Source organism: Chinchilla lanigera, unplaced genomic scaffold (genome assembly GCF_000276665.1).
Source record: "Chinchilla lanigera isolate Chin_1 unplaced genomic scaffold, ChiLan1.0 scaffold00095, whole genome shotgun sequence".
In the NCBI taxonomy this organism is placed as follows: domain Eukaryota; kingdom Metazoa; phylum Chordata; class Mammalia; order Rodentia; family Chinchillidae; genus Chinchilla; species Chinchilla lanigera.
In genome coordinates this window covers 7,970,201-7,996,782 of record NW_004955496.1, presented here as the reverse complement: position 1 = coordinate 7,996,782, position 26,582 = coordinate 7,970,201, and the positions used below count along the sequence as shown (strand labels likewise).

At 38.2% G+C, this 26,582-nt stretch overlaps 1 protein-coding gene across 2 annotated transcripts in view; it reads left to right on the top strand.

Annotated features, from left to right (window-relative positions):
* Positions 1–26,582, top strand: part of Mttp (microsomal triglyceride transfer protein) — a 59,071-nt gene that overhangs the window by 25,611 nt on the left and 6,878 nt on the right. For both annotated transcript variants that reach the window (XM_013505400.1, XM_013505401.1), the window contains exons 6-16: positions 501–617; positions 936–1,075; positions 2,890–3,040; positions 5,230–5,387; positions 8,364–8,532; positions 9,910–10,017; positions 17,537–17,749; positions 19,543–19,754; positions 22,066–22,163; positions 22,253–22,374; positions 23,763–23,990. In XM_013505400.1, the coding sequence (XP_013360854.1) occupies positions 501–617; positions 936–1,075; positions 2,890–3,040; positions 5,230–5,387; positions 8,364–8,532; positions 9,910–10,017; positions 17,537–17,749; positions 19,543–19,754; positions 22,066–22,163; positions 22,253–22,374; positions 23,763–23,990 (1,716 nt within the window). The remainder of the gene's footprint in view (positions 1–500; positions 618–935; positions 1,076–2,889; positions 3,041–5,229; positions 5,388–8,363; positions 8,533–9,909; positions 10,018–17,536; positions 17,750–19,542; positions 19,755–22,065; positions 22,164–22,252; positions 22,375–23,762; positions 23,991–26,582) is intronic.

Genomic DNA, 26,582 nt, shown 5'->3' with positions numbered 1-26,582 from the left:
AGATGGGGCAATGCTGGCAGAAGCCCAGGGGAAATCTCAGGGAAGCTAAGCAGAGTCTACATGGATAATTAGCCTAAACTCAAATTGTTGATGTGGCTAATAATGAGTTTAATTAATCCCATGGTTTTGCTAAAATTTCTAATCATACTCAGCTCATTAAAATAGCACACATACTCTAGATACATCCTTAAGAATCAACACTCCTTGACACATGGTTACTCATTTGCCAGAGGTTTCAGTGATGGCCAGCCTGTTCCTCCAGCTCTTATTGTGCATAGAGAAAAATGAGACAATGTGAAAGTTACATAAGACTAAACCAAAGAAGATGAGAAAGAACATATGCTACTGAGAACCTTAGCATTCTTCCTATCTGCTTGGCCCTGGGAAGAAAAAGAAGCAATCCCCAAGGGTGTATTAGGGACTTCAATTTCAAAGCCACTTCCTAATAGAATTAAAATAATCCATGCCCAATCCCATTATGTTTTTGCTTTTCTTTTTAGGTAGATGTCTCTGGTAATTGTAAAGTGACCTACCAGGCCCAGCAGGATAAAGTGGTCAAAGTTAAGTCCTTAGATTCATGCAAAATAGAGAGGTCTGGATTTACAACCCAAAATCAGGTATGATTGGTATTATTCTCTTAGAGGCATTTGAATAATTACATTTTATAGAGATTAATTTAAAATAGTAGAAAAATAAAATAATGGTATAATTGGGAAGGATTTTAAATTTTTAGCTTATGTTCTAGTTTCACATATGTCAAATGAATACACTCATTGAAATGTGTCACAGGTTTGGGCAGTGGGGGAAAAGTGTCAGGACACTGTCTTGTAGACTGAAGGATAGTTTGTGATTTGATTCCATCCAGTGACTAAAAATCTGGTTGACCACTTGTTTAAAAGTCAGCTTTTTGTTTATTTATTTATTTATTTATTTAGGTTTTAGGTGTCAGTTCGAAAGCTACATCTGTTACTACCTATAAGATAGAAGACAGCTTCGTGCTAGATGTGGCTGCAGAAGAAATCCACTTTTTTGGGCTGAATTTCCTAAACTCCATAAAAGGAAGAATAGTATCAAAGTAAGATGTTGCTGAAATATTTATCTTATTTGCTGTTTCTTGATATGTTATTATATTTGATTTGTAAATAGGTGTGTGTGTGTATGTGTGTGTGTGTGTGTGTGTGTGTGTGTCCATGTGCAGCGCTTTCTCAAGTGTGAGTTCCTTGAAATACTATGGTGTACACTGTACTATTCTGCTTATCTGTATTCTGTGTGTGTGTGTGTGTGTCCATGTGCAGCGCTTTCTCAAGTGTGAGTTCCTTGAAATACTATGGTGTACACTGTACTATTCTGCTTATCTGTATTCTTCAATTGCTTATGGTAATACATGCACATGGTAAATGCCATTTTAACAAAATTTCATTAAAATCAATTATTTGTTGAATTGAAATTTTAAGAAGACAGCTGCTTCATTTATTCTAGTTCATTTTCTAATTTCTCTGCCAAATGTATTTAATATCAAGGTGAAAATGTGGTGGCATATGTACTTCCTCTCCTTGGGAGGGTTTTAAAATTATTGTTGAGAAATGTAAAAAGTTCCATAGTAGAGATGTGACAGAATTTTTGATGATATTTATAGTATTTAAGTATTCCAGTTTGTTCTGCCAACTTGAGACTATTTTTGTGTTCAGAAGAGTTCTATAGGATTAAGAACTGGAGTTTTAAATTTAAAAGTTTCTTTTCTTTTCAAATTTTAATTCTAGAAGAACACTTCTCATCCCTAGATGTGCTATATCATATGCCACTTCTTCCCCCAAATTTCCTGTGCAGTGGGTCTAGTGTCAGAATCAAATGAGTATACAATTATGAGAGAAGTTCCTCAAACCATAAAAACTTGAAATTTTATTGAAGTCTCATCTGGAGTAGAATTTTGCACTGTACTTCATAATACATATTGTTTTCATATATTTTTATACAAAATAAATTTGTAATCACTTATGAAGTTATTAGGTTTCCATCTCTATATTGCAAACCACCCCTATTCTGGGGTGTAAAATACAATCACTGTACTATTGCTTCTCTTATTTATGCTCTTGCTTGGCCCAACTTGGCTTTGGTCCATGTCTGCTAAGCAGCTGCAGTCACTGCCCAGGGTGGAATTATTCAAAGTTTGCCCTTCATGTAGGTGGTGCTTGAGCTAAGAAACTCAAATGCAGGTAGCTCCTCTGCATCTTTTTTCTCCTGCACAGCCTCTCCCCTTGGCCCCGTGGGCAGCCAGCCCTCTCATCTGGCAATCCAGACTCAAAGACACTTGTGCTCATGAAAACTGAGTTCCTTCGCATGACATGGCTTCGATGTCATAGAGTAACTCCTGCACTCCCCTGTTGCATGGGGCGATCACACAGTCCTGTCCAGTTCCAAGGAGAGGGATGCAGACACTACCTTTTAAAGGCAAAGAGACAAAGTTGGGAAGAAGATATCAGAAAATAATAACATTGAAGCCATTTTTGGAAATTAAGCTCTCCTAATTATCTTGGTTAATAAGTGACATGTGTTTGTTTTGAAGTATCACTTCCAGAAAGCTAGGCTAAATTCAGAAGGGCTGACACCCTCTATCTTATTCAGAACCCAGGCAAATTTTCTTTCTTATAATCTCTTGTCATAATATTTTGAAAGCTAGGATTTAAATTTTCAAATCTTTGCATAAAATTGTTGTTCAGGAAGCCTTCACAATTATGTCTAGGTTTTAGTTACCTCTGGAGATGCTGAAGCTTGAACTTACACAACTTGGATATATAACTATGCAGTATTATTGCCATCAAAATGGCAATTAGTACCTTGTTCACTCAAAGGAAAGCTTATGAAGTGCTGTTTCTTTTTGGTGTTATGCAGGCAGAAATTAGAGCTGAAGACGACTGAAGCAGGCCCCAGACTGATCCCTGGCAAGCAGGTTGCCACCATAATTAAATCGGTTGATCCGAAGTACACAGCCATTCCCATTGTGGGGCAGGTCTTCCAGAGCACATGTAAAGAATGCCCTTCTGTAAGTGTGAATGAATATGGGACTAACAGTGGCTTAAAATTTTATTTTCTTTTGGTCTCCAATGAAAACACCAACTAATTCTGTGCTGAGTTTCTGAAGAATTGCCAGCCACCAGAGTTAGGATGATCATAGCCCAAAATCATGTACCCTTTATGAAGCATAATAAAACAAATTACCATTCACTCATCTCTAGTAAAAAGCATGCTAGGGCCAGGGATATAGCTCAGTGGCACAAGTGCCTTCCTGGCAAGTACAAAGTCCTGAGTTTGACTCCAGGTACCAAAAAAAAAAGTTTGCTGACTTAAGGGCAGTCCTTTGAAAGCTAGAATTCAGGGAGGATAAAGGACCTAATGAAACAAGGGGAAGTTTTTTATGTCAAGAACATGGACAAGGGCTGAATCTTGAAAGCTTTACAATGTACTAGTGATTTGTCCATAGGGAGAATGCTTTACTGATCTTACTGTTTTGAGTTTTGCTATTGAGGACTAAAAGAGTATTTCAAATTCTCTGCTTAAATGAGGGTGCTCTTCCCTACCCTACTTCAGGGTGCCCCACCATGACAGCTAGAAATGAGATATCCCACCCCACAGGCAAAGTGTAGATCATCTTGTAACATTTTCAATCCAACAAGCATTGCATGAATCAGTTGTGACATATGATCACAAAAATACTTTGGCGCCCAGTATTTCCTAACATCTTACCGCTTGTCAGGAGAGCAAACCCTTGGCTTCAAGCTCTGTGGAATTTACTTGAAAGTGCTCCTCCCTTAGGCATTATGGGTGTTTAGAAAGGTGGAATCATCAGAAACTGTTACCACATTTTGGTTAATGCTTATTAATTTCTAAACTTTACCAATTGCATTATAGGGAAGCAAAAGATCATTTTTAAACTTTATTTCTTTTTTTGGTTTTCCTTCTAAGTGTCACTTAACATTCTTTTTTTTTTTTTTCCGGTACCGGGAATCGAACTCATGACCTTGCACTTGCCAGGCAGCTGCTGTGCCGCTGAACTAAATCCCCAGCCCCTCACTTAACATTCTAACATAATTTTTCTAATGAGACTGAAGTTTAGGAAAGTGACTAAGGAAGCTACATATTTTTCTCATGCTGTGAACTATTCATTCCTCTTCCCATAGTTTTCAATATTATGAGCCCTCTAAGATTTTTGAAAATAATTTCTTGACTATTGCAGGAAGAACTATATCACTGAGAGGTTGCTTTTCCTATTTAAGTGTGTCATTCTTGCAACTCTATAAAAAGATCTGAATTCACATTGATGAACTTTTTGCTTTCAGAAATGACTCAGTAAGTATCAAGCTAAATACAGCTGGAATTTTGCACTGGAATGTCTTCTTAAGATTAGATAGCTAAGGGAGATTTACAGAAGACAAAATATAAGTGTCTATGCCTTACTAGAAGGAATGAATAATTTAGAACCTGCAGGCATGGTGATTATTCCAATGTGGCAGTTGGAGGTCCCTGGTGGAATTTAACATGCTCTGTACAATGGGCAACAAGTAGTAAAGTACGAAAAGTAAAATCTTTAGTTTGTTTCAAAGCCAAGAGAAGTCATCAATTATAATTGCTTACTAATTTTAAATTACTTGCTATTGTAGAATAATTGCTGGTATGTGTGAATTATCTTTATCTAGTTACTACTTTACCAGGCAGATATGAAAATGATTTTAAGTATCAGTAATAGCAAAACATTGAATTTTATACTAACAATGCAAAAAAAGACAGCATACGGAGCTCAAACTGTTATAAAATTGATTTTCAGGGAAATATAGGTAAATTAGAAGTTTGATGCAATTTTTCAGCAGTTCGATTTTTCCCCTTCAAAATATCCTGCTGTGAATTAATGTTCTGCAAACTTTCGCTAGGTTAGTGAAAGCCTGGCCTCAGGTGTAAGGCCCTTGATCTACAGGGGCCAAGCGTGCCTTAGTGGTTGCCAGCTAACAAGTAGAAGTGCTCCTCCTTCCCAGGATGGCCCAGGGGCAGCAGACCTTTCTATGGTGCCTGGGAGTCAGAAGGGCTGGCAGGTGGCAGGGGAGACAGGACTCTCATTGAGCTAAAACACAGAAGTTTCTCCTCTTGTCACATATGAGGACAATTTTATTCGTGGGGAAATAAATGTAATAAGTGAGGATGCTCAGCAGAGCAGAGCTGGATCTGTGGCCTGTTTTGCAGCTCTCGGAGCACTGGCAGGCAATCAGGAAACACCTGCAGCCAGACAACCTCTCCAAGGCCGAGGCTGTCAGGAGCTTCCTGGCCTTCGTGCAGCACCTGAGGACTGCAAAGAGAGAAGACATCCTGCAACTCCTGAAAACTGCGAGTCAAGATGTCCTGTAAGTCCCCCAGTTGTACTTGGCGTTAGGAAACGCTTTGGGTTGCTATTCTTATTAAAGCAGGAGTCTTTTAATAATGACTGCCCTGTCTCCAAATCAGTTGTCCTGCTGCTTGAATTTTTATCCATAGTTGTGCTGCAAATGGTCATTGGGCTGGAAATGCAGGAGCGTTTTTGTTGTTGTTCTTGTGTCTTTTGAGACAGGGTCTCGTTATTCAGTTCAGGCTGGCCTTGAACTCACTTTGTAACCCAAGCAGGCCTCGAACTTCCAGCCATTCTCCTGCCTCAGCTTCCCAAGTGCTGGGATTACAGGCATGCCCACCACGCCCGGCTGAGCATTTTCAACAGTGACTCACATACATATTTCTGTGCTTGTGAGTTTAAATGATACCCCATCAGTACACAGAGAGGCTAGGCCAGGGTTTCCTGTGGCACCTGGATGAAGGGCTGCCTCACTGTGTTTAAAATTGTGTTCTTATACTGTTAATTCACACTGGAAACTATTTCAGAATTGATTAAAACAAACAAAAAAGGTATGACTTTCCGCTAAAGAGCAATTTCACTAGAGATTCAGTTGAAGCCACATGTTATATACAAAGCTGAAAACTGATCTAAACAGTCAAAGAAATTTAGAGAAAAGAAATTCTTATGTTATTTGACATTTAGTCAAAGTGTGATTCATTTTCATGTGTACTAAAGATTGTTGACTCAATTTTAAAATTCATTTATTTTTTGTAAATAGAGAAGATTTTTGGCATGTAATACAGGATTTATCTGTGAGTACAAACTTAGCTGCAAGATGGAAATTATTCTAATTAATCATATAATTTATGGCTCACCTAATTTGACAGACAGTGAAAATTAGTCACTAACATAAGGGAAAGTGGAAATTGGCCAGCATATACACACATGTGCACAGACACCCAGCAGCTACAGTGCCAGATTCAAAAGACTCTATTTCAGAAGAACAAGAGTATTTAACTGTTTTTCGGAAAATTTTGTTTATCCTTGACTGTGTTTGTTATTCACTTCCCTTTAGAATACTAAAAGATTGGTAAGAATTCCATATGATTATCCACAAATTGGCTACTTTCCTCAAAAATAAATATTTAAAGCAGAAGTTGAAAGATAATGCAAAGTCATGAATTAGTAGATTCTGTTGTAATCATAGAATTGTTAGGTAAATTGGTAGAGGGACTTGTCTTATTATCAAGGAAAAAATACTAAGAAGTGCAGGATTTAGCTATCAGTTGAGATCAGGGATGGCATGAACCCTTAACCTTAAAAATGCCAGGTGACAATACTTTGGATGGCTGCATGGCATATTTTCTATAGAAGATTTACCCAGTACTGTACAGTATCATATGTAACATATGTGTAGCATGGTATAATAGAAAGTAGACCAGAAAAAACTACAATTGGATGACCTACCATGGTGTAATAGAAAGTAGACCAGAAAAAACTACAATTTAAAACAAAATTTTAAATTTTCTGACTTCCAGTAACTGTGTATTTTTTAAGCAAGTCATTTCCTGTTAATCTCTCTCAGCTTCACTTTCAACATGTATAAAACAGGATAATAATTCCTTTATTTACAGTAGGACGTTCAGAGATATGAAGGGGCAAGGTGACCTTTCCTGAGCTGCCTATGTCGGCCGTCCTATAATTGGCAAGACAGTGACAGGTACACCAAGAACAAGAGATTCTAAGTCACTAGGCTGCAAAATATGGGTTGAAGCCAAGGTACATAGTTTTCATTGCAGATACATCAGCATCTTTCATCTGATAACGTTCTTTATAAATCTCTTTTAATATTTTCTAGACTTAATGTGACTTTGAAGCCCCCCTACCCCTTTTTAAAGCATTTGTAGGATGAATTCATGGGCTGCAAAGTCACAAAAGGCTGGTTGTGACCCTAGCTACACCATTTGTGTGTGTGACCTTGAACAAGTGACCTGGTATCCCTCATTCTGAGTCCTCATTTGTAAGGGAAAATTAGAATTAAACTGCCAGGATATTCAATGAATTAATGGGGTGACAATGTTAACAGCTAATATTTATTAATCACTTAGGGCTATATCAAACAGTCTTCTAAGTTCTGCATTTGATTATGTAATTTGATCCTCCTAACAATCCTAAGCTAAATACTATTTTTCACTCCATTTAAAAGATGAAGAAATTCAAAACAGGCTGCATACCTAAAACTTCTATTGCAGCACTTAACTGGTGATCATTTCTTAAATACTGTCTCTCCATCTTTGCTTTATTCATTTGGTTTGTTGGGATCAAAGTAGAAGAGCCCAAGTATATAATTTTTAAAGTATAAAGTATTATGCATGTGTTTGACCTGTTTACATGGAGGAAATATATAGAATTTACATACATATGTTCATTAGTATGACAGCTAGTTTCAAAAATTTTACCTTTCCTCACGATATTCATTGTGATCAAACATAGAACTATACCATGATGTTTTTTACTTAAAAAATAGCAAAATCTTCTCCTTTGCATATAAAGTTAAAATAATTCTTTAATCAAGTGATACTGCTCTAGTTAAGTTATGCATTTGAGAAATATGTCTATTTGCAAAGCTAATTAGAGAAAAAAATCAATTTTAGGGCCCATACTTTTTTGTGTATTACTCATATAGAAAAGAATTTAAGCCTAATCTATCATTTCATTTAAATAATTTTAATTTATAAACATCCAGTTGTGTTTGGCTTAGGTTAATACGGTCAAACTAATTTGTAGATTCTGATTATACATTGTTTAAGTCAGAGAAAGAAGAGTTAAAAGAGAGGTTTACATAAAATAGGGCAGGACTCTTTTCAGACATTCTTTTCAGTGGTAGTTGTTCAATTTTTTTTTAAAAATTGTTTCTCCAGGAAACTGAACCCAGGGGAGAGCCTGGGTGGTGAGGTGTTTAACCTCCCCTCAGGTGCTGTGCTCGATGTTGGTGACTGTCCCGTTCTTATAGCCCGCAGCTCGTGGATGCCGTCACCTCTGCTCAGACCCCAGCCTCACTAGAAGCCATTTTGGACTTTTTGGACTTCAAAAGTGACAGCGGCATCATCCTTCAGGAGAGGTTTCTCTATGCCTGCGGATTTGCCTCCCATCCTGACGAGGAACTCCTGAGAGCCCTCACCGTAAGTCAAGGGGACCCGGGAAAATAAAGACCCTCAGCTGCTAAGGATGAATTGAAACACCTCTCAAGCATATAAGCAGTAGACAAAAGGCATTCGATCAGAACTGATGCTGTGTACTGGATTGCTGTCTATCCATCTGCCACTACTATGCAGTAAATTACTTCCCTAGAGTCTTTACAGTCCTACCAACAAGCGCAAACCAGACTTTGTGGAAACTTAACAATTGTCGCCCATCATATCATGTGGCATGGAACAAAACTTCAGAAGGAAAAGTATAGGTTATGCTTCAGTAAGCAGTTTTTAAAAAATTTGTTCTGATTTTTAAAATTTTCATGATATTTATATATATACATTGAAGGACATGGTTGTTCCAATATTTAAATGTTATATTGGAACCAAGAGCTACATTTCTCTTGAGTTCATGATTTTGTAAATACTCATTCATTTATGATCTATTGAATAGCTCATATTCCTTTTGGAAAAGAAACCTGAGAATCTGATAAGCAGTAATGAACGTGGAAACCGTTTCCCTAGTATTGGTTACTTCATTCCTTCATTATAAGTGCCCCTTAGAAGCATTTAAATGTATTTTTTAGACTAGCATTTTTTTAATTTTAAAGAGAAAAAAGCAATAACAAAATAGCAAAAAGACAAAAAACAACACAGAAACAATAAAAATGATGCAGAATTTCAAAACAAGATGATAAGAAATTAGCAATGGTTGTTATATTACATCTTGTTATCTTCAGTGAAGTTGCTCAGATTACCAGATGTAAGAATGCAAAATTATCAATTAAAGAGAATAAAAAATTTTTAAAACCCGTTAGAAATGATACAGAGCTTCACTAAACAAGATGGTAGGAATTTTTTTATTTACTTATTTTTTTTTTCGGTTTTTCTCCGGTACCAGGAACCGAACTCACGATCTTGCGCTTGCCAGGCAGGCGCTTTTGCCGCTGAGCTAAATCCCCAGCCCCCAAGATGGTAGGAATTTAACAATGGTTGTTATATTACATATTGTTGTCTTCAAATTAGTTGTTCAGCTTACTAGGTAGAAGCATGCAAAATTGGTCAAAAAAATTTTAAGCATTAATTCTTCTTTCAATAAACCAATAGACATCAGCAAAACAATTATCCCAGCTATCCTTATACATTAATATATATTTTTCCCCTTCCTTCTTTCTTTCTTTTCTCCTTTCCCTCATCCCAGTTGTTCCTTCCCTTTGAGCAATTTCTTTCCCTTTCACAATATCTATTGTACCATTCAGGTTTTATTTACTCTTTGAAGTTCTTATACTAGGGAGACAATATAATGTTTACACATGCGGGTCTGATAAATATCTTCATGAACATTTGCTATCTCTGCTTGGCTTATAGGGGAAGTTCAAAGGTTCTTTCGGGAGCAACGACATCAGAGAGACTGTTATGATTATAATCGGCGCCCTTGTCAGGAAGTTGTGTCAGAATGAAGGCTGCAAACTCAAAGTAAGTGCAGACCACCCTGCTGTACTCACCGCGCTCCCAACCAGCTCCCCGATCCTCCCACCCTGCCCTATTTTCCCATTCATGTGGCAAGTTTTGCCATCTAATGTAGCTTTTGGTTCCAGGTTTCTTTAGATTCATTGTTTACATCTGTCTCGCACTAGTTTGTATGCTTCATGCAGGAACGGGTCTTTGCTTCATCCAGTACCAATTATGTTGTTTTGTTTTTGTCTTGGTTGTTTTTTATTTTGTTTTCTCTTTAAAATAAAAAATAAATACATAAAGTAAGCTCCATAAACACTTGCTAGAAAGTGAATGGTCCATTAATCTTCCTGCCAATTTACATTCACTGAGTGCTCACTACATGCTCAGAGTTTTTTGTCTTTGTTTTATTTTCAGTTGATAAATGATAAAGTTTGAGGCAAAATGTGATAGTGTCTTATATTTATGCATTGTAAGGTGATCAAATTGGGTTAGTTAACATATCCATCCCTCAAATCCGTATTGTTTCTTTGTGGTGGAAACATTTATAATCCATTCCTCTAGGTAGTTTGAAATACCCAGTATGACTTTGTGAACTATAGTCACAGTGCTGTGTGACCACCAGAACCTGTTCCCCTGTCTAACTAAGCCTTTGTATCCACCATCTCCCCTTTAATGATCAAATCTCCTCTACCTCACCGCAGACCCATGTAACTCCCATTCTGCTCCTTCATGCTTGAGTGATTTTTATAGATTCCGCATATACATGAAATTGTGCAATATTTATCCATCTGTATCTGGCTTATTTCACTCAGCATAATGTCCTCCAGGACCACCCACATTTTGATGAATTACAGAATTTCCTGCTTTTTAAAGGCTGAGTAGTATCCTGCAGTGTGTTTAAATACCACTTTTAAAAAATCTGTTAATTCTTGGGTATTATGAATAATGAAAACAGGAATGCAGGTATCTCTTCAACATATTTGATTCTGTCTTTGGTATCTTTTGGTGTATGCCTAGAAATGAAATTACTGGGTCACATGATAATTCCTTTAATTTTTGAAGAACTTCTATGCTTTTTCCTAAAGTGACTGTACTAATTCATAACACTACCAGTAGTGTGCAAGTGTTACTCTTCCTGCACACCCTTGTTAAACTCCTCATCTTTCAACTGTTCAGTAATAGCCAGTTTAGTAAGTGTGAAGTGGTAGCTCATTGTGGTTTTAATTTGTGTCTCTGATTACAGATCTTGAACGCTGGGACCAGGGCATGGATTGGGGTACGCACTTGCCTAATAGGAACGAGTCCCTGGGTTCAGTTCTCAGCACCTGGTGGGGCAGGGAGTTGAAGATTTTTCATATACCTGTTGATCATTTGCATTTTATTTTTCTTTGGAGAAACATCTATTCAGGTCCTTTGCCCATTTTTAATACTGTTACTAGGTTTATTCTTACTGAGTCATCTGAGTTTCTTGTATATTTTAGATATTATCCGTTTTGTCCGAGGTATGATTTGAGAGTATTCCTCCCATTCTGTTGGTTGTCTCTTTGCTTTTATTGCTTTCTTTGCAACACAGAAACTTTGCAGTTTGATGCAATCTCATTTGTCCATTTTTGCTTTCACTGCAGTCTCTGCCCACATCAACGTCATGGAGTTTCCCCCTATTTTTTGTTTTGATAGTTTTACGATTTAAGGCCTTACATTGTCATTTTAATCCATTTTAATTAATTATTATATAAAATTTGAGGTAAGAGCCCATTTTCATTCTGTATATGGATTTCCAGTTTTCGAGCACCATTTACTTAAGGGCTGTTCTTTCTGCATTACATAGTCTCAGGACCTCTGTGGAAAATCAGTGACCATATATAGGTGTGTGCATGTCATCATGAGCTCTATCCTATTCCATGTTTCTGTCTTTATGCAGGTACTGTGCTGTTTTTATGACAAAGATTTTGTAATATATTTTAAAATCCAGCAGTGTAATATCTAAAGCTTTATTATTCTCAAGACTGCTTTCACCATTCGATGTCATTTGTGATTCCACATGAAGTTTAGAATTGTTTTTCAAGTTCTGCAGAGAATGCCACTGGTATGCTAATGGGATTGTATTGAATCTGTAGATCACTTTAGGCAGTATGGACATTTAATGATATTCTTCCAATCCATGGACATGGTATGACTTCATTTATTTATATCATCTTCAGTTTCTTTCAGCAATGTTTTATAATTTTTAGTATAAGCATTTATTACTTCCTTCCCTAAATTTATTCCTACTACTTTTGATGCTATTGTAGAGGAGATTTTAAAAATTTCTTTTTCAGATAGTACTTTATTAGTATATAAAAATGTTAATGCTTTTTTATGTTGACATTGTATTCTGTAACTTTACTGAATTCCTTTAACTGTTCTAATAGTATTGTGGTAGGGTTTTTTGGGTGTTCTACACATAAAATTATGTGGTCAGCAAACAGATGATCTCACTTCTTTCCTTTCCAACATGGACACCATTTCTTTAGTCTTCTTGACTAGTTGCTGTGGATAGAATTTCCAGGAAGATATTGAACAGAAGTTGTGCTAGTGGACATTCTTGTCTTACTTCTGGCCATAGAGGAGAGGGCCTCACCCTTTCACTGTTGAGTGTGTTAGCCATTAGTTTTTCATATATGACCTTTATTATGCTAAGGAACATTCCTTCTATATGTAATTTGTTGTCTTTTTATCATAAAAGATGTTAAATTTTGTCAAATGCCTTCTCTATTTTATTGAAATGATCTTTCTGTTTTCTTCTCCATTCTGTTAATGTGGTGAATCATATTTATTGGTTTGTACGTATTGAACCACCTTTAGACCCAAGAATGAGCCCTAATTAATCACAGTGAATAGCTCTTTTAATGTATTATTGCTAGTGGTTTGTTGAGGATTTTTGAATCTATGTTGATCGGGAATATGGATCTCTACTTTTCTTTTCTGGTAATATCTTTATCTCTAGTATCAGGTAATGCTGACTTTGTGAAATGAGTTTGGAAATATTCCTTCCTCTTCATTTTTTTGGAAGAGTTTGAAAAGGATTGATGTTAGTTCTTCCTTAAATGCCTGGAAAAATTCAGCTGTAAAGCCATCTGTTCCTGCACTTTTCTTTGATGGGAGACTTTTAGTTACTGATTAATTCCCTTGCTCATTATTGATTTGTTCAGATTTCTGATTTCTTCATAATTCAATCATGGTGAGTTACATGTTTCAAGAATTTATCCATTTCTCTTAGGTTGTCCACTTTATTTGTGTATATGTTTGTGTTATTGGTTGCAATGTCTCTTGTTTTATTTTAGATTTTACCTATGAGAGGGTCAAATATTCTAGCTACAAGATTGCCAGTTTTGCTTAGAAACAGTTCTACCTCATTGAACAATTCTAGTCTCATTGAATTTAGACTGAAACAATTCAGTCTCTTTCATTTATTTATTATCTAATCCTTATCCTTCCTTACTTTTACTAAATTTTGACTTAGTTTCCAATTTATAGATCTTCTTTCACTTCCTCTGTTAAATTTACTCCCAACTATATTTTTGATACTATTATAAATGACATTGTTTTCTCCTTTTCTGGTTCTCTGAGGTATAAGCTTAGACTATTTATTTGATATCTTTTTTCTTTTGTGATATAGTCATTTGGTGTTAAAAATATCTCTTTTCTTCTTTTCTTCTTTTTTAGACAGTGTTTCACTATAAAGTTTAGGCTGGCCTTGAACTCATTAAGTAGCCCAGGCTGGCCTTCAACTCATGGCAGTCCTCGTCTTGCCTCAGCCTCCTGAGTGCTGGGATTATAGGTCTATACCACAAAAAAGTCCCTTTTAGAACTGCTTTTGCTTCAACCCTTAAATTAAGTTATATTGTGTTTCCATTTTCATTTATCTCAATATATTTAAAAATTTTCTCTTTGAATTTCTGCTTTAAGAAATTAAATAATATTATTTAATTTATAAATATTTATTAATTTTCCTGATTCATCTTATTATTGCTTCTAGTTTCATACCAATATGCCTGGAAAAGACATTTGATATGATTCTAATCTTCTTAAATTTACTTAAACTTGTTCTGTGATACAGCCTGGAAAATGTTTTGTGTATACTTGAGGAGAATAATTATTCTACGGGTATTGTAGAGAATGTTCTGCATATGTCTGGTTTAAAGTGTAGTTCATGTCTAATGTTTTCTTGTTGATTTTCTGCCTGAATATGTGTATTTTTGAAATGGAGTATTAAAATTTTTTAATTTTGTAGTCTATTTTCTCTTCATCTCACTTAATGCTTGGTTTATATATTTAGGTTCCTTGATGTTTACAATTGATATAGCCTCTTGGTGAATTGATATAATTGATATTATATAATTGATATAACCTCTTGCTAGAACCTTTTGATGAGTTGGCTTCTTTTATCACAATCCAGTAACTTCTCCTCTTCCTTGGGTTGGAAGAGTGGGTATAATTCTTGTTTGCAGGAAAAGATTAGTCTCTATGACATTTTCCTAGAGTATAATTTGTCTATAATAAATGTGGTTTGAAATTTTGAGTTTTGATGGTAAAACTTTGGTTGTTTCTAATCCCCTAGTACTTGTATTATATTTTTAATTTCATTTGCTGAAAGCTTTTTATTTGCCTGAGTGAACTATTTTTTTTTTTGTTGGTTTTTTTTTTTTTCCTTTTTTCTTGGTTTTTCTCTGGTACCAGGAACCGAACTCACGACCTTGCGCTTGCCATTGCCTGAGTGAACTATTAACGTTCACATTTTTTCACTAAGCAAAAATGCCCACTTGGTAAACATAACTAAATGTACAAAATCCAAGTTGATTAAAATCAAATAGTCCATATTTCAATAATACAAATAGACTAAACACAGTGAATATATAAAAACATAATCTTTCTTCTGGCTATATTTAGTTATAGCCAGCATCCAGTTGTTAGTTTTCTTCCACCACTGAAAGACATCACTGCATTATTTTGCTTACATAGTGCCTCCTGTTAAACGCAGTGTTGAAAGCATTTTTGAAACCAAGCAGTTGTGGGAATGGCAACCCATAAGCATAATACACACCGAGCAGGAAAAAAAATACTAAAAAGGGGGGCACTGAAGATATTTGATTTCTAGTTCTGGCAGATTCCAAATTTTTATGAATTCTTACATTTTTCAGTTTTCAGAATTAATTGAACAGTGCACTTACTTCAGCAATTTGTGTGTTAAATATCTTGGCTGAAGACAGAACTCACATATAAAAACACCCAAAGGCTAGCACTAATCTTTTAATATTAAGATGCTTAAAATATTCCACCACCCTCCAGGAATTCCTCGCCTGTTTATCAAATACCAAGAGCTATACACAGTTGGCCCTCTGTATCTATGGCTTCCCCATCCAAGATTTAATCAACTGTGGAGTTGAGAATTTTGGAGAGAATGCATCTCCAGTGAATGTGACTACATCATTGAAACATAAGCAAAATGAGAATGCAGAATCTCCAGCAGCCTTTTTTGTTTGAGGGAGCTGGGAAAAGTTTTGCCAAAATAGTGATATTTGCCCTTAGTTTAGAACTTTTTAGGTCAAGAGATTATAGTATGGAATGAAGCATATTCTAGAAGTACTTTGTGAAGTTATTTGTGAAGTTATTCTAGAAGTTATTTGTGAAGATCAAAAGTGAGCCCCATGTGCCTGGGAGCAGTGAGCACTTCTGCTGAGGACGTTTGTGTAGTCTGCATCTAGATTCACCAATAGCTATTGACCTTTCTGCATGGCTTCATTCTATTTTATTTTATTTCAGTTGGACCACATGGGAGTGAGTTGCAGACATGCACCATGTTACTCCCAGATATTCCTACTTCTTGTTACTTGTGTGCTATTGCTTCTAAGGTGCTTACTTACAACAGACAAAGTACACGTGTTCATGAAAGTGTGTGTGCAGGGTACTACTTCTAGTGCTAATCCAGCACTACTGGGTTATTTCTCTCCTTCCTTCACTTCATCCATGTATCCTCTTTCTCCCCAGTGAGAACCCTTGTTTTCAAGAACGTCAGTATATTGATTCATTTGATCCATCTAAAACACATGCAGAGCACTTTTTGGAAGGGTGGCACCAGTATCATTCCAAAGATGAAGTGAAGTTCAAGACTCCATTGCATCTCTCTTTTCTCTATTGTCTTTCCATTGATAGCACCTGTAATCTGAGTTCTATGCTCAAAAGTTGCTGGAGTTAATTCTTTTCTATTCTTTTCTGCTTAGTTATATTCTCAATTTAATATACACTTGTGTCCATTAATTTAAGTTTGAAATTAATTTTAGTAATTTTACATTCTAGCTAATTTAATTTTATTTCATGAGTATATTTATACTATATGGCTCCACTGAAGTACATCAGCCCTGTGTGTGTGTGTGTGTGTGTGTGTGTGTGTGTGTACTTGTCTCTCAATTTCAGAGTTCTTAAATCTTGTAGCTGAATTGCAGCCCAGAATTTTTATTTCAAAGATGAAACAAACTCAGAAGACATATGTAGTGGCAACAATAAGACTAGAACTCGGATGTCTCTATTTCTAATTTGCTTTCCTATTAAACTATTAACTTGTCTTTATTTTCTTTTTCTCTTTGTTTGGGTCAGGGAAAAGACCTTTCCTAATTGCAGAACATGTTTGAAAGTACTCGGCAAAGCTCTTGCCACATAGAAGGCATTAAAAAATTATTTTGAATTGTGTGGTAGTATCAATTAAATTTTCAGTCAAATGAAAACGCTTTTTGTAGAAGATAATAAGAATAATAAAAAAACATTAGAAACAATATAGAATTTCACTAAAAGATGATAGGAATTCAATAATTGTTATCATATTTCATATTGTTGTCTTCAAATTAATCAGTGTGGAGATTCCCCCAAAAACCTAGGATTAGACACCCCATTCAACCCAGCTATTCCCCTTTCCCAGAAAAACTGAAAACATCATACCACGGCGATATATGTGCACCCATGTTTATAGCAGCACAATTTGTCAGAGCTAAATCTTGGAAACAACCCACATGCCCATCAACCGAGGAATGGATAAAAAAAGATGTGGTATTTTTGTACAATGGAGTATTACTCAGCTATAAAAAAGATAAACTTGAGGCTTTTATAGGTAAATGAAAAGACTTTTAAAACAACTGGGCTTTATGTGTCAGCATCTAAGGACTTTTGCTGAAATAGTTACTTAAAAGTTGTGTGGAGATGTTCAGAAATTCAATGAGTGGGAAGTTTTTAAAATAGTTACAAAGAAATTTTTTAAATGGATTTATACATTCAGAATGTGTTCAAAATGAAATATGCCTGTTATGAATAACATTCAGAGCTTTTAAGGTGTTACTGTATGTAGTTTTTAAAAGAACATAAAGCCGTGCTCAAACGCATTTGTTTCAGCCAGGTGACCAATGCAAAACTTTTGTAAAAGTTTTTTGAAACTTTTGTTATTTTCTTGTTATTTTTTTGGTATTAATTTTGTGTATAGTCACATATGTCTAAATATGTGATATTTTAGGCAGTAGTTGAAGCCAAGAAATTAATCCTGGGAGGACTTGAAAAGCCAGTGAAGAAAGAAGACACTAAGATGTATCTGCTGGCCTTGAAGAACGCCCTACTCCCAGAAGGCATCCCATTCCTGCTGAAGTATGCAGAGGCTGGAGAAGGGCCCATCAGCCACCTGGCCACCACCACTCTCCAGAGATATGATGTCCTCTTCATCACCGATGAGGTAGCCTCTCCAGGGACACTGGCAACAGGAATAGTCAAAAGCAAACTCCTCCCATGCTGCACTCTCCCTGGTGACTTCTCTCTCCTGCTTAGAGAAAGCTCTTAGATTATACTAAGGCTATTCTAAAGTGCCTCAGACTTTGAATAGTGTCGTATGTCCTGAAGCATATTATCTTATTCTAAGAAACAAATTCTTTTTGCAAATATATTTCCTATTGCAAGTTTTAAGATGCTGCTAAACTTTTCAACACTTAGTAAGTATACTGATTTAAGTATGATCTTGTTTGTTCATTTAACAACATTTTTAAACTAAATTTTTAAACTAAATTAAAATTTCTCATAGAGCAGAGAATGTTTATAAACCTCAAGATAAACTTTCTGTGAGGCGTGTTTAGCATTGAGAATGTTTTGTTTTTTGTTTTGCTTTGTTCTTTTCGTTTTCACTTTAAGCACCCACCCTGTGACAGTTTTGTGTTACAGTTGGCTAGAGGTATAGGTGATGGTCAGAGGCATAGGTTTTTGAAAACACAGACCTAGGAGTAAATTCTGGCTGCCTTTTCTTTGTTGTTCTTGGGTGAGATACTTAACTCCTACCTGCCTGAGAACAAGGCTGAGATTTGAAGGAGACAGGAAAAGGCAGAGGGAAGTACAATTGAAAGAAATATTTATAAATGCTGACTATAGAATTTCACACATTAAATATGGTTAGGCAGTGCTAGTCACCACTAAAATTACTTGTGGCCACAGATTACAATTATTAAGGTTTATTTTCTTTTGTGTCATGTCTTATTTAGAAAAAAAAAAACAAAACTCTAATGGGCCCTATGACAATGGTGTGTTAACTAGATACATCAAATGTGACAGAGGTACTGCGGATGTTTATTGCAGTCTGTTTTCTCTTGCAACAACAGAACAACTGGGGCTGAGTACTTTTTAAAGATGTCTACTTAGAGTTCTAGAGGTTAGAGAGAGCACAATGCTGATGTGCTGTTGTGAAAATGATATCAAATGGTGGGAAAGGCAGGCAAGGGTGGCTGGTGGTGCTTATGGAATAAAGATGCAGGGGTGCTATGCTGCCCTCCGCAACCCACTTTTAGAAGCACTAATCCAGCCTGTGGAATTGACCCTTCATGAGTGATGCTCCCAGCATGTCATTTCCTTCCATGAGGTCTCCTCTCTCAAGGTTTCTCCCAACACTAGAGACGAGTCTTCTGGCACAGGAGCCTCTGAGGAGCACATCCACCACATACACACCCCAGCAACCATGGAGCAGGGGAAGCTGTGTTGTCCATTCAGTTTCTCTGTGAACCTAAAGCCATTCTAAAAATAAGATGTATTCATTTAAAAAAGGAGTAGGAAAATTCTCAGGTACTTTCTTGCAAGTGTACTTCTGCTGTTAGACCTTTCTCTCCCCAGATCTCCACATGGCAGTAGAGCCCTTAAAATCCCATTCAGGTAGGTTAGACCAGGCTCTACCGCAGTGACAAGTGGACCTCAAAATTTCAGCAGATCATCAATTTATTTTTCATGCTGTGTTTAATATAAGTGAGAGGTGTGTGGCTGCAAGCTCATCAGGAAGAACATGGGGAAGGCACTCCAGCTCTCAACTGTCTCCGCCTAGAAGCGATCCATGCAGATTCTGCTTATGGTATAGTCGCATGGCTCTAACTAATGGTCACAGACCCTGGACAGTATAGTAACAAATGCATGTCATTATAAATACTCCACTAGTCCTGCTACAATATCAGTTCTTAAAATCTAGATGTGCACTAAGTTTGAACATTTTCTAAACAGGTAAAGAAGACCTTGAACAGGATATATCATCAGAACCATAAAGTTCATGAAAAGACTGTGCGCACTACAGCAGCTGCTGTCATTTTAAAGAACAATCCATCCTACATGGAGGTAAAAAACATCCTGCTTTCTATTGGGGAGCTTCCCAAAGAAATGAATAAATACATGCTCGCCATGATTCAAGACATCCTGCGTTTTGAAATGCCTGCAAGGTATGATACATCACGCGTCCCCTCTGCTTGTCATGTAACAATGGCATGGTCCTTGTGCTGGTTTGTGCTGCATAAAACCAGAGGGACAAATTTCCCACAAAAGGGCCATTTAGTAAGCCAGATAAAACAGTTTCACTTTGGCTACTTATAGCTTGGCACTCTGGATATGACCTTTACTCTGGGGATCCTGTTCAGTCTGGTAATTATATAAAGTAAGCCTTGGTTCATAAACACTTCTGTTTGCAAATGATTTGGTTTGTGAACAGAAATGTTTGGCAAAATTTTGCTTCCCTTTGTGAACTCTGCATCTGGTGCTGAGCATGACCGTAGCCATCTTTCTAAGAGTCGTGGAGTGAATTAAGTTCATGAACCAAGGCACAGCTACTATTAAATGTTAGTAATATTTAAAATTGAATTGCATTTTCAATGGGACTGTGTTTATAAATAGCACCATGGAATGATGTAAGTGCACATCAGGTGTCTTTCATTTTAACTTTCCAAATTGTAGGAATCTTCAAAACCTCATTTATCATGGCTTCAATACATCTGCCCTCTGAGTGTGAGGCCTCAAATGGGGCCCAAGGGGAGGGCAGGTCACACGGTAGGTCACTGTTGACAGCTCCCTCTCCGTTCCCAATTCCTTGACCCCAAATCCAGGGATGCCCCCAAAGCCCCTCCTCACCAGAGTCAGAGACCAGAGAGGGAATCCACACTTCCTCTGAGGTGCACTTAGTTCGAATTTGCGCGTTCCCCATAGAAAAGGAGAACAGACTGGGGGAGGGGTAGAAACAGGACAGTGAAAGCTTGAACCTGAGGGAAATAAAGCTAAGAAACCTGAAGGAACAAAAGCTGGGGAGTCGGTAGAACCCAGAGAAGACCCAGGTAGAAAGGAAAAAAGAAAGAACAGGAAACTGGGGAGGGAGGCAAGAAGTCAACGCTGTCCACAGTCAAAGCGTATTTCTAGGTGACTAAATCTGATTTTTCTTCTTCGTCTTTGTTGCTGTTCTTAGACTCTAGCAGGGCCCTGGGTGTTTGTGCTGCTTTTGTCTTGTGAACTTGGCGACTCAGGGACAGCAGAGAGAGGGTGAGGGAGCAGAGAGCAGCCTAGGAAATGAGAGGAAGCTGTCACAGGCAGATTCTCAGAACTAAACCCTCCGAGCTGGAAGAGATGTGGAGGCTATCTTGGTCAGTGTCCCTTCCCTGTATGGAGGTCTGGCCTCTGGCAGGAGGTGTCAAATTTTACTTGCCCTCTCTGGGGCAGGAAGCTCACCTCCTCCGGGAATCCTGTGCAATTATATCTTTGTGTCATGGAACTCTCCTCTTAGCGTTGGCTCCATCTCTGGAACCAAGCAAAACAAATCTAACTACCTGTTCACATAAATGTCCTGTTGATGCTGGGGGCAGCTGCCAAAACCCCTCATCTTCCGTTTTCTAGGCTGCAGTCCAAGCACCTCATGATAGCAGAGGATGTGGGTGAGGGACTTATAAAATTTTCTAAGAAAGAAGGGGCTGGGAATTTAGCTCAGCGGCAAAAGCGCCTGCCTGGCATGTGCAAGGTCATGAGTTCGGTTCCCGGTACCGGAGAAAAAAAAAAAAAAAAAAAAATTTCTAAGAAAGAAATCTTCTAAAATTTTTTCTTTCTTATATCTAGGTTCAGTTTACTTTAGGGGATTACATCTCTGTTTTATTGTGTTACTATCATTTTATGATTACTGATACAATTAGGATTACATAATGAGAAATGGAAAGATCTCAACATTAAATACAAAGGCAAGACAGAGGGTAAAGTTTAAGACTACTTAGAAGACATAGTGGCTGCTTTCTGGGTTTTATTGAGCTGTTTGTATAACTGAAACTACACAAATATAGAAGAAATCCTGGGATTTGACTGTTATATGCCTTTAGCCAATGTTGACATTAGACAGCATAGAAAAATGTTTAAAGAGACACCATGCCACCTCCTGGTTTGGTGCAGCTTTTCTCAAAGGTGATGACTCTTCAGCAGAACTCCAATGCCTCAAAGCCCATGTGCTTTCAGCTCCTGAGGTGCAGCCCCCATTCAGTTAAAGTATGTCATAGCTGGCATCCTTGCCTTGGCATTTTGATACCAAGCTGCCAGTAGATATCCAAGGAATGAAAAATAAAGCCCTTGCCATGATGCTGATGTGCAGCTGGACCTTCTCCTGTCTCAGTGTTATGAGGAAAATTTGGCCCCCTCTGTTTTTCACTGAGAATTTGGTTTCTTTCCAAAGTTGACTTGGAAAACAACCATTACAATGAATGTGCAGCTTTTTCTTTTTACTTGTTGCAGCAAAATGGTTCGCCGAGTTCTCAAGGAAATGCTCGTTCACAATTATGACCGATTCTCCAAGAGTGGATCCTCTTCTGCCTTTACTGGCTACATAGACCGTATGTAACCCGAGAAAGGGTTCTCCTCTGCCTCTCCCCAGTGGGCACAGTAGAACCGCTGTTGAGTGACACGGCTGTTTTGTCATTAGGTAGCCCCCACTCGGCATCCACTTACAGCCTTGACATCCTGTACTCTGGTTCTGGCATTCTAAGGAGGAGTAACCTGAACGTCTTTCAGTACATGGGGAAGGCTGATCTCCATGGTAGCCAGGTAATCATTTCCTATGAATTTTGCTTAATAAAGGCTGTAAGAAATAAGCCTAAGGTGTAATATATGCACATGTGTATGGATGGTACCTCTGTAGGTGTAAATTAATGGTGGCTTCTGTCATGTGTTGCCCATGATTCCTTCAACTGCAAAAGGCTGTGTGGTTTATGATTTCAGGAAGGCTTCAGATTGGAAGCCTAAATAATCTGATTTGTCTAGCTTGCTGGGTATACATTTGTCCTTTCAAAGGTACACGTATCCACAAAATTGAATTACCAGTATTTCTCACTTAAACACTTTATAACATTTTATTTTATTCACAGAGATATTTCTTAGGGCCCCCAGGTATTTAATTCTGTGATATATTTGCCTTTTGGAGTGTCTCCACAAAACAGACTGGCTCCCCATAAGAGAAGCTGCGGAAAAGAACACAGCTCTCTAAAGAGCCGATCTACATGGCTTCAGTGCTGCAAGGAGAGAAAATAAAGGGGAGACACTTGATAGCAAGCTGACTTTCGTTCCATTAGTTCTACCCAAAGTTAGGTGATGATCTGAAAAGCCTCCTTATTATGAAATATATGTTTTTTTGATGTGTGTGAATATTACATTCTAACCTTCTGTGTAATTGAAGTCTTTGAACTTCAAAGAGTCACCCTGTGCGACAAAAACTTGAGCTCTCATCAATGTAAAGTGACTGCACCCTTTGGTAGTGCTGCACTCAGGGTGCCTCTGTCCCCAAAACTTGCTATCTGTTTTCTGATACGTGCTCTGAAATGTCAAGCATCCTGTGGTTAAGGGCTGGGTACAGTGGATAGGAAATGTGCAACATTCCTATTTGGGGTAGAAGTCAGGGTGTGAGCTTCTTATGGTGTCCACCATGGTGCTTGTTATCCTTTCTCTTTTGTTGAGAGAGAGGAGTTTGACCAGGACAAGTACAGGGAATCCTGGACCCACTGATAGCAGCAGTCTTAGAACAGTGCAGACCTCTTCACCTCCTCTCAGAACACCCTGAAATAGCAGATGCATTATGTGTGAGTGTCCTGGGGAGACTGACTTCAGGACAGCACCATGGGACAGAAACCTCCTACTCTACATAGACATAATACAGGAGTTTGACTCCTCCTCTGCCATTTACTGGCTGAGCAAGCTTGGAGCATTTTTCATCTACAAAATAGGTGAAATCATCTGTACCTAAAGCATGGTTGTGAAGATGACCTGGAGAAAACCAACTTGCCTTCTATTCAGGCATAAAGGATTTGGTTTGTTTTGCCTAGCTACTGCAGACATTTTAAGTTTTGACTCCTTGGAAAGTCCCAGAAGCCTGGCATCACTCAGGGTAGGCAGGACCATTTGTCAGAATAATCCCCAAATTCTCATCTGTTTCCCTTCAGGTAGTCATCGAAGCCCAAGGGCTGGAAGCCTTGATTGCAGCCACTCCCGATGAGGGTGAGGAGAACCTGGACTCCTATGCTGGCCTGTCTGCCATCCTCTTTGACATTCAGCTCAGACCTGTCACGTTCTTCAATGGATACAGTGATTTGATGTCTAAAATGCTGTCTGCATCTAGTGATCCTGTCAGTGTGGTGAAAGGACTTATTCTGCTAATAGACCATTCTCAGGTATTGCATTCTGTCTGCATGTATTTATTAGTCCCTAAAATGTGCTCCATGCCTGGACGATACAAGGTAAAGTTAGCCTGTCATGGAGCTCACCTTGCTAGTGTTTGACACTCTTGGTACTGTTGCCAGTTCTTCACTATGGATAAGCAGCATTTCCTTCTGCATTTATTAGCTGATTAGAGGATCACCTTACTGGGAGGCAAGTAAATGCAGATGCTAATGAATAGAACAGGAGTTGGGAGAGTGCCAAGCAAAGAGGTGACACAGCTGCCTTACTTGGCTTCCCTGGACACAGGGCTCAGGTGGCAGGAGCCAAATCACATGACTTCTTTAAGTTCCTAGTGACACTCGACAGTGATGACAAAGACCCATAGGGTGCATTATTTTGACCCTGTCAGATTAGTGAAGGACAAGGAAGTAGTGACATCAGCCGTGAGTCTCCAGGAGTTTCATGGAAACTCTGCCTCAAATTCTCACCCTTGTAGAACCTTAAAAGGTGTGTTCATTCTTAGAAAGCAGTACTTGCTCTTATACCTCTACTTCAGAATAGATTTCAGTTTTCTTTACTCCAAACCTTACTATACCACGCGAAAGTCTGGCAATGCTATCTTTTGTGCACTTTTTCAAGCAACCAAGATACAAAAATGATAGTGGTTTTGGATTTCTAAATCCAAGCTATAATTATTATTAATTCCCTATTATTTTTCATATCAGTTCCAGATAGACATAGATAACAAAAACAAAAAACCGTTAGGAGTGGCTTAACCAAGTAGTTTGATTTGTGTCATGTAATAAATATGTAGAAGTAGGTAACCCAGGGCCAATATGGAAATCCTAAAATATCAGAATCCAAGCTCTTTTCCTTCAACTCAGTGACTCTTACTAGGGCTTTAGACCTCCAGATTGTCACCTTGTGACACTGATGGCCACTCCACTTCCAACATTGCCTCCTCACCCCAGGGAGGAAGAAGGGGAAGGGAAAGTCTAACTCTTTTCAAGAACTCTTAGAAGCCTTGTCTGGAACATTATTGACAAAAACTGTGTCACACTGCTGCTTCTAGCTGCAAAGGAAGCTGGTGAATGTAGTTTTGCCAAAGGTGTAGACACAGTGTGAATGGAAATGCAGTGCATTCCTGTTCATGCAAAGCAAGACAGCAATGCAAAGCAGCAGTGGCTCTCAGTCCTTTAACCCTTAAGTCATGCATGGCAAGCAGTTCTCAAATTATATCAGAAATCTGCATTGCACGATCCTATCCCGCTGATAATGGAAAAGACCTCTAAACACAGACTGAGTGCACTGATGAACGGTCCTCATTTTAAAACCAGGACAGCACCACCCGTATGTGCTCAGCTACCCTGAAACAGTGCTCAGTGGTTGGATCTGGTGCAAAACTAGGTGCAAACATAAGTCATAACCTAAATCTGGGCTGCCAGATTGGTTCTTTAAAGGGTAGAAAGCAGATGTCTTAGGCTTCCAGGCCACCTGGTTTCTGAGCAACATTCAGCTCTGCTTCTGTAGGGGGAGCAACCTACAAGTCTTTGGAAATGTTGCTCACAAAAACAGCTTGGGCCAGACTCGTGTGCAGGCAGCCTCTTGCCAACCCCAGATTCAGTTGCTCTTACATGGTTTTTCTATTCATTAAGTGGGGCACCTCTGGCAAAGCATAGTTTAGGAGAAACATTGGCCAGTGTCTGTGTGTGTCACGTGGAGTGTTGGGCAGATCTGATGCCACCACACAAACAAGCTCCAGTAGCTACCCCGGCTTCAGGCAGATGAGCTCGAGGTCTCCTGCTGCTGTAGAAGGAAATGCTGGCCATGGTTGCCCTGGCACAGCCCTGAGGAAGATGGAATTACTCCCCTCTCTTTCTCTCTCCCACTCCCTCCGTCCCTGTCATGGGGTTCCTCTTCAGAGAAGGATGTCTGATGATGTCAACCTAATAAGGGGATCCCTTTTAGCTACTGCAGACCCTGCCTTCCTAAATGGATGCACTGGGATGAGTGGTCAGAGGTCAGTGTCTGAGCTTTGAGAAACACATTTGGGACCAAAAGGAAAAATCAAACGGGTCATGTGAGCCTCAGATGCTAAGTCCTGTACATGGGGAGACAGAAGAGTTAGGAATTTGTATTAGCCATGTATGAGGTGTATAGAAAACTACAGTGAATGTTTAAATTTTTAAAAATTTATTGTAGTATTTGTTACAGTAAAAGACATTCACTTCCAACACATTTATCCCATCATTCTTGCCACTTCCTGAAGCAGTTCTGGAAGTCTATTTTCATGAGTATCTTTAGTTGTACTGTCATATCTACCTTGATGTCCTAAACCGATTCAAAATGTTTCCCTTTCATGGGCATTTTGACTTTGGCAAGGAGCTGGAGGTTGCACAGCCCCAGATCCAGTGGATGAAGTGGATGAGGACACACTGTTGTGCTTTTATGAGCTGACTTTCTTTTGGATGGCACTCAGCACTCAGCACTCTCTGCATTTTTTTATCACACTTCATAAAGATTCACAAAAGAGAATTTCTAGAATTCCTTCAGAAAGTGGCAAAAGTGATAAGATAAGTATGTTCAAAGGGAGAGGCAATATT